Below are 8,406 nucleotides of genomic sequence, written 5' to 3'. Positions count from 1 at the left end.
AAATCATAAACTAAAATACACAAAATCTATGTTATTATGAAAATAACTATCCTTACCTTAAATAGCGTTGATGATTATCCAAAGATCAAAGAAAGAGGTTCCAAACCTAGCAAATAAACCCTAGACAAATCATAGATAAAACATTAGGAAAGAGGCCTAAAAGATTGGAGAGCAAACAAATCAAATCGAGCGAAAAACAAAGCTACTGACTTGCTTGGTCGATTGGTTGGTCTAGTGACCCAATCGACCAACTGAGTCAGTACGAAACAAAAACATGGATTTTGATCCAAAACTCAATCTACAAGATTCGAAACTCTACAAAACTTGGAGGAAACCTTTAGAACAATATTCTAACACTAAAGGAGTATAGATTAGGCAATAACAATGATTAAAAACACTACCTTCCAATTTGAAATCATGATTCCCCAATTTGGTGAAAACCCTAGTTTTCGATGAAAAATATACTATGAATCCATGGGAAAGACTAGAGATGATCAGATCTCATCCTAGTAGGAAATAATCATAAGTCATTCACAATTCCATCATGAAAATTAGATCCAATCATGTTAAGAAAGTGAATAAAAAAGGAGAATTAGGGTTTCATGAGGATTTTACAAGGATCATGGCGAAGATCAATGTAATTGTCATCAAACCTTGATAATGGAAGGAAATTATGGAAGAGATGGTTGCAAGGATGCAGCATCTTCTTCCTAGTCTCAATCAAGAATAAGATCGTAGAAGAATAAATCACAATACCAAAGAGATCACTAACCTTGGATTGACAGATCGGAGATGAGAAGCTTCAGGTCTCGCAAAGATCCTTCGAAATCACCAAAGAAAGCTTTGAAAGAGTCTTCCCACGTTCTCTGAGGCAGAGGATACTAAGAAACATGAAATTTACTTAAATAGAAAGTGAAAAACCCTAAACAGAGGATTTTCTCGGATTATTGGACTTGTTGGTCGATTGGCCCAATCGACCAACCAGACCAAGCTGGTCAGCAAGGCCCAAACAGGGAATTGTAGGCCCAACTCAAGTCCAAACCTCATGGGCTTCTCCCAACACAACATATGACTTACCTAGTATAGAAAAATGCCTTCGAATCATGTCTCACTATACTTTAAGTCCATCAATGTGACTCATCTTCAACAAGCTACAACTTCCTTTCCAGATTAGCACAGACTTCCAAGTATGGAACTCCATCATCAACTTCGATGGGTTCTGGGTCAAACACTATGTCTTCCATTGAGATGACCCATAGTTGGCTTCTTCCTTTACTCCGGGTCTTCGGACCTACAAACGAGTTTTCGGGTCAAGGTCAGGGTTAGGATAGGGCTGGATTTCACAGAGTCAGTGAAGACCAAAGAGGCAGAGAGGGGTGGACGTGGAGAAGACACACAGAGAGGTAGAGAAGAGGGGTGGACATGGAGACGACACACAGAGAGGTAGAGAAGAGGGGTGGAGGTGGAGAAGACACATAGAGTGACGGAGAGAGGAGGTGGGGGAGTAGAACAGGAGTCAAAAAATAAAATTAAAAAAACCAGAGAAAATGAAATAGAGAGGCAAAGAGAGGGAGACTGTTTATGTTCTAATGGTAGAGAAAATGAAATAGAGAGGCGGAGAGAGGGAGACTGTTTATGTTAAAATAAAAAAACCAGAGAAAACGAAACACCATCTTCTAATGTTTATGTTTAAAATGGTCATTCTATTTCGGTATGCTTCTTATAGTAGATGAAGGGTAGACTATTTTATTTGTCTAGTCCCAACAGGATTCTAGTGATGTGGGCCCCACTTGGTCCTTGGTTCGAGGTCTTTACAAACCTGCAATGAACAGTGCTAAGAATGATATTGAGGATCACAACTGCATATTGTTCCTTAAGTTGAAACTGAAGTTTTTTTCTTTCCGTCCAAGTGTGATGAATGGTGGTTATGAGGAGAAATGACAAACGTCATTTACCATGTTGTTTTCATTGAAGTGGTTGGTAAGCAGTCGATCTCAGCATGCCAGGGAAGGGCAATGCAGTTTGGATGGCCAATAAGGGATAGAAGGTGGTGCCAAGTATCAAAAGTATAAGAGCGCTGGAAGAAGAGATGGCCATGATTCTCCCTCTCAGTCTTACACACAAGGCATGTTGGAACCATAGAACTATCCCAGCGAGGAAGCCGATCTTTGGTGGGGAGGCGGCATAAGCATGCTAGAAATGTGATGAAAGAATATCACTCTTGACATGCAGAGAACCAAACTAAATGATGTCAGGTACCTTAACCCATGGAATATGGAGGGTATTGTAGGCTGAACTGGTAGTAAATCTTCTAGAAGAAGTAGGTGTCTATATGGGGATGCCATGTAGAATGCATTGAAGGGGCTTAATGCTGCAAATTTCTAACCATTTAAGTTGAATGAGATCAGATCCATGATAAACCCAGAAACCTTGAGAGATAAGAGAGTTAACTCGATCAAACCTATACCTTTCCTCCCATTCAAAAATCAAGGGTTTGTCAGATTTAGGCCCCCCTTCTAACCAAGGGTCAAACCGCATGGGAACACCAGAACCATCATGGATAACATATCTAATATGTCGGCATGCCAAGGATCTTGATTTGAGGATGGCAGCAAAGAAGTCAAACATTTGGAAGGCATCACCTAGATGGTATGCCATCTGAGATAGCGGTGTCTGATGAAATTGTACCAACAAGTGTTCTTCTTAGAGCAAAGGAACCGAGTAATAACTCAATAATACTAACTTGAAAACCCAAATTGCAAGTTCGAGTACCCGAGCCTCTATTCGAAAGAAGTTGTGGGTCATCCGAATCAAAGCCCATGTTTTGGCCCCAGAACCCATGAATTTAAATGAAGTTGATAAAGAACCTACCTTATATGGAACTGAAAGAAAATCTAGTTGTGGATGGTTTGAGAAGGTGGATAACCAGTGCGAGAAGTCAAGCTTGGATGTCGTCAATTAGTAAGGTAAGAGCTCTCTACATGTTGTTTAAGTTTGCAGCAATGTTAGGGATCAACCGGGAGTGCAAAACTGTCACATCCTCCCAGCCGATACCCTAACTGGCATACCCGAGAGTGTGATCCACAGCCCCAAAGATCAAGTATCGAGGAAATCATCCTCCCACATATACAATAACATAATCATAAACAGGAAATAATCAAGGTTTAATATTATAAACAAGATTCAAAACATGAATGAATAAACAATATAATCAGAGTGTGGAAAATGATACCAGATATCTGTAGATATCAAAAGAAGTAAAGTGAGGCGGGAACTCACTCCATAAAATACAATGGAACGCAGTATGTAAGTCTAAAAGAAATAACAATTAAATCAAAGAAACTAATAAAGATAACTAAACATCAGAGTTTTCTATTCTATAGATGACGTCTTCAAAATAGTGGACTTCATCAATCCATTTGAGACGTTCCACCTCCACGTTGTCTTTAATCTTAGTACGCAGCGTGATCAACTGAGGGATCATCAGAGTAATCTTGATTGTTGCCAACACCTTGCGTGAAGTACGCTTCATCGGCTTGCGCTTCATCGTACTGTTCGCCATAGTAATCAATACCTGTAGAATAGTCTAAGAAAAACAATGTACAAAAGGAATGAGTTTCGAAGAAACTCAGTAAGGTAGTTAATCCATAACAACATAAATAACATGAAATCAAACCATAACAAGATGCAATGCAATATGAAACAAGTAATGTATGTATGCATCTAAACTCTATGTATGCTGGTCTCTATTGGCAGACATGCTTTAAGTCATAGTACCGTACTTCCTTGGGTAGGTCACGCATACGGCTCCTGTTGGTAGTGGGTCTGGCATCCCTCAGGACAAACCATGGCAGGGGGTTAAGTCAACACTCTCTCTTACAACCATTTGGCATAAGCACCGGCGCATGTCAGGGTAAAGCCTAGCCCAATGCAAGTCATCTACTCAGTTACATCAACTCAGGTCCAGATACTTCCATTCCTCGCCCCCGGCGATCCTTTCCGGTATCCTTTCGACTAGAGTCCTAATAGTCCCGAACTACGGACTCATCAACCCTATTGGTTATCCACATATGGTAAACGGGAAGCTCTCATGTCCTCTCACGAATATAACTCACCGGTCTTAAGCGCTCGTGAATCCCCATTACTGCCACGGGTCGTTCGGTCTCAATACCCTTCCAAACCGGGTTTGATATAACGGGGACATCCTAGCCAAACACTGCTAGACAGCCCTAGGTATGACAATCAATAACTCGGGAAAGCGTCGATGGACAACCCCAGAAACATCCCATACTATTTCCGATAATGTCCAAGGACAAAAGTGTCAAAAGGACACCTCTCAATCCCAAATCATACCTAATCAGATACAATCTCAGATCAGTCATGACATACACAGTCAACAGTTCATCATATACCAAAGAGAAAATAAAGTCATGATCTAATCATTAACAACATGATAATAACCAATTCATATAAGTATGAATAATGAAAAGATAACCTAAACAAGTGCTATTGTTCTCACAGTAGTATATCAGAAGTAAAAGTATACAAATAGTAGTTAATCTCATAGTTTCATAAAGATAAAAACTAGAGAGTATGTGATCCATGTAGTTAAGGAGATAACTGTCCTTACCTTCTAACTCGTAAAGGAACTTAAAGAATCAAGTAAGACCTTGACTAAACCTGAGAAAAGAGTCTTAAACAAGTGTATACAATAAGTTAGGAAAGATACATAGAAGGAAAGATCACAATTCAATCAAAACAGACCAAGAAAGGGATTGATGTACCCATTGGTCGACTGATTGGTCTACTGCCCCAGTCGACCAATGAGTCGACCAACAGAGACAGTAGCTTTAGAAAATCGGAAATTTAAGAATATCAATCCGAATTTGGTGGTTCAAAAGGGTACAAAATAAGGGGAAAACTCTAATGGAAGCATCTAAGTCTATAGAGGACATCAAACCATTAGTCAATTCAAGTTTCCAGGTTACAACTTAGGAACCAAAAAGTTAACCTAATTAGGTTAAACATAGATCATGAAGGGAAAAATATAGTATGATCAAGGGTAAGGAATTAAAGATTGATAGGATACAATTCTAGTAAAGAAAATAAAGTGAGTGTCTTCTAACATGATCAAAATAGGGGTTCTTGATTTTACTTAAGAAACTAGGGTTTCACCCTTTTTGGCTCCCATGAAAAAGGTTGAGATCACAGGAGGGAGGGAATTAATGATAGGCCAATTACAACAAGAAAAATTAAAGAATATTGAATTTAGATCAACCTCCACATTACCCATGAGGTTTCCCTCACATGGGGGGGTTTACCAAAAGGTTCTTCTGATGACCACACAAGGTTAGGGTTTCAAGGCTTAGGGTTTCCAGGATTCAATTGGCAAGGGTTGAGATCATGATGATGATCATAGATCTCAAGAACATGATGAGATCATGGAATAGATGGTTGCAAGAATGCAGCATCATCTTCTTGATCTCAATCAAGAACAGATTAAAGAAAAGAAAATCATAGATAGAGAGGAAAGAGATTATAAACATACCTTTGATGCAGGACGACGAAGATTACTTGAGTTCTTGCGAGATATCAACCAAGGATGCAAGGGAATCGATTAGAATAGAGTTCTAATTCGTTCCAGAGGCTTAGGAGGCAGATGAGGCGGAGTATTCCCGAGACTAAACTTAAATAGAGTAGCCACGACCTAAATTTCAAAAACAGAATCAATTGGTCGACTGGTCCAGTCGACCAATGAGTCGACCAATCAGAACAACAATTTCAAAACAGGGAATTGAAGGCTCGGATCAAATCCAAACATCAAGGGGTTTTGCACGTACCTAAAGTGACATACCTAGTAGGTATAAATGCCTTCGAATCAATACAGAGAGCACTCCAAGTCCATCAACTAATCCAATCTTCATCAGGGTGTAGTTTCCATAGAAGGGACACTGACATCCACACTCAAGGATTCCACTCCAGCCATCAAGTCTTCTACAGAAATGGCCCAAAGCTGACTTCTTGCCTTAATTCGGGTTACTGGACCTACAAACAACAGGGTTTCGGGGTCAGGGTTAGGGCTGGGTTTTACAAAAAGGCCTAAGTATTGAAAAATACTAAGAAGCGATTGCTTAAGGCGGTTGATTAGCCAAGCAACTGCCACCCATGGTGGTTATTTATGGCAATGGTAGTTCTTTTCAAAATTCAACTCTATCATATTAATGTAAAGCTTCTTTAAAACAATGACTTCTTAGTTAATTCTCTTTTAAAATCAGTAGATCACAAAAAATTTTCTTTTCTTTATAAAGAAGCGACAAAAGTATATTGGAGAAGATACAAAGATTATTTCAGTAATTCAAATAATAAGTTTGAACCAGTTAATATAAATCAACTCGACAAACAAATAAAATAAAAAGACAAAATCAGTTAGGTTTAAAAATGGAAGGTAACTTGGGAATTAGAAAAACATTAGGGGAAAAGTAGATAAGAGAGTATAAACTTTTAGGAGAATCAAATGTGAAAGTTTGAGTAGGGAAGTTTAAACAATATAGGCGAGTGATGGAAATTTATACAAATTAGTATTATGAGAAATACCTCCATAAAAAAAGGGTGAATTGAAATTTTGAATTTTTGTTTGATAGTGATATTGTCACTTTTCCTTAGGGTAACAGATATAATTAATTACAAATTAAGGAGTTTATATATAATTTGCTCTTTTAACATAAAAATTAGGGGATGAAGAAAATTAAGAATAGTTCACTTTTTTTTTTTTGAAGAAAATGAGAGGTAAAACTTTTTCTTGAAAGGAAAACTTTTTGGGAGAACAGTAAGAATATCGATTTTGTCCTATCAAAAACAGTTGTGATGCACTATGACAATTTCTGATCAGGGGATGTGGAAGGAAGATTCCTGGGAGGACTTGGGGAAGACTTGGGAGGACTTACATTTCCTTCTACGCGGAAACTCTGTTTAATCATTGAAAGACGCGCATGTAAAATCCGTAAGATTTCACTCTCCTCTGAGTCTGAGGTGAATCATATCCAATCTATAAATTAAAACGTAAGCAAGAAGGATAGTATACTCTCCTCGCAATCAAAACCAGCAAGTTATTAAGCAATGGGTGTTTCTTTGTTGCTTATGTTGTTACTGTTCTTCTTTTTCTTCGTCCTGTTTTGGCCAGCTATGGCAACCTTAACTTACCCAGTGGCTAAACCCAACTGCACTGACCATTGTGGTAATATCAGTATTCCATACCCCTTTGGTTTTGGTGACGCAGCTTGTTACAGAGATGGTTTTCTCCTAACCTGCAACGACACTCATCACAACCCTCCAAAACTGTTCCTTGGGACGGCAAATGTTGTTGAAGTGGTGGACATTTCACTATTACAAGGCCAAATGCGAGTCCTCAACATCATAAACCGGGATTGTTTCAACACATCGGGCAGGGCTTATCGGAAGGATAAGTTTCTCAATTTTAAAAAGTACCCCATGAGCTTCTCCGACACTGACAACAGATTCACAGTTCTGGGTTGTGACACCAAGGCTACCCTTTGGAGTAATAGTGGAAATTTCTGGAGAAAGTGCAACACGAAAAATTGCAGCAACATAAACGATGCTACTACTCAAGGTTCCTGCAGCAGGGAAAGCGGTTGTTGCCAGATCAAAATTCCAAAGAGTTTCAAGATAATCAAGGTATCAATCCAGAGCTTTGACAGCTACAGCCAAGATGATTATAACCGCAAAATTTCCTCTCATTGAACCATCACAATTAATATGGTACCATCCAGGTTGGGGGAGGAGGAGGGGGGGGGGGGAACCAATAATGCCAGGTTTCTTTTTTCAGAACAAAAAAAACTTGTATGGATCAAGATGAGAAGAAAGACCGATGAAAGGGATAGTCTACGACTGGTTTGGGTACATCACTAACCTTGTGATGCCCATAATTTATATCATTAAATAATGTATTTGTCTATTGACAGGTACCCAATGTGGTGAGGAAGCCTAAATTGATTATGTGCATTTTTCTTAATCAATGTATTATCTACTTGAAGTTTATATTTAATTGAATTTGTGGTACATGATTTAGGCTCTTTTTGGTATCAATTCTCATTATCTATTATGCCTATTTAAAATAAATAAGTACAAGAATTCATTATTGGTCAAAATGAAAAATGGTTTGGTGAATTTTATTGAAAATAAATTATGAAATGGAAAATAAGTTTGGTGTCAAGATAAAAAATTATTAAAAATGATAGTAAACAAGTGAGAAAAGAAGGAAAAAGTATGGTTGTTATAAAAGAATGTGTATTGACTATTTTACCCTCATCTTACTTATAGAACTTTAAGTAAAATTACACAAATGAAGATAATGAAATTCTCATCATAATCCATAATGGACAAAAAGTT

The 8,406-nt window shown here is 38.2% G+C and overlaps 1 protein-coding gene across 1 annotated transcript; it reads left to right on the top strand.

Annotated features, from left to right (window-relative positions):
* Positions 1 to 7,182: 7,182 nt before the first annotated feature.
* On the top strand, positions 7,183 to 7,758 carry LOC149002184 (wall-associated receptor kinase 2-like). The gene has a single exon (XM_089138656.1). The coding sequence runs from the start codon at positions 7,183 to 7,185 to the stop codon at positions 7,756 to 7,758; it is 576 nt and encodes a 191-aa protein (XP_088994782.1).
* Positions 7,759 to 8,406: the final 648 nt, after the last annotated feature.

The sequence above is a fragment of the Hakea prostrata genome, chromosome 10 (genome assembly GCF_041222555.1).
Source record: "Hakea prostrata isolate BN-2017 chromosome 10, UWA_Hpros_2, whole genome shotgun sequence".
NCBI classification, from domain to species: domain Eukaryota; kingdom Viridiplantae; phylum Streptophyta; class Magnoliopsida; order Proteales; family Proteaceae; genus Hakea; species Hakea prostrata.
Note: the sequence above shows the minus strand (reverse complement) of the source record. Positions and strands in the feature narration are given on the sequence as shown.

Coding starts and splice junctions, on each gene's coding strand:
- LOC149002184 (XM_089138656.1), top strand. CDS start 7,183: ATGGCAACCTTAACTTACCCAGTGGCTAAACCCAACTGCACTGACCAT.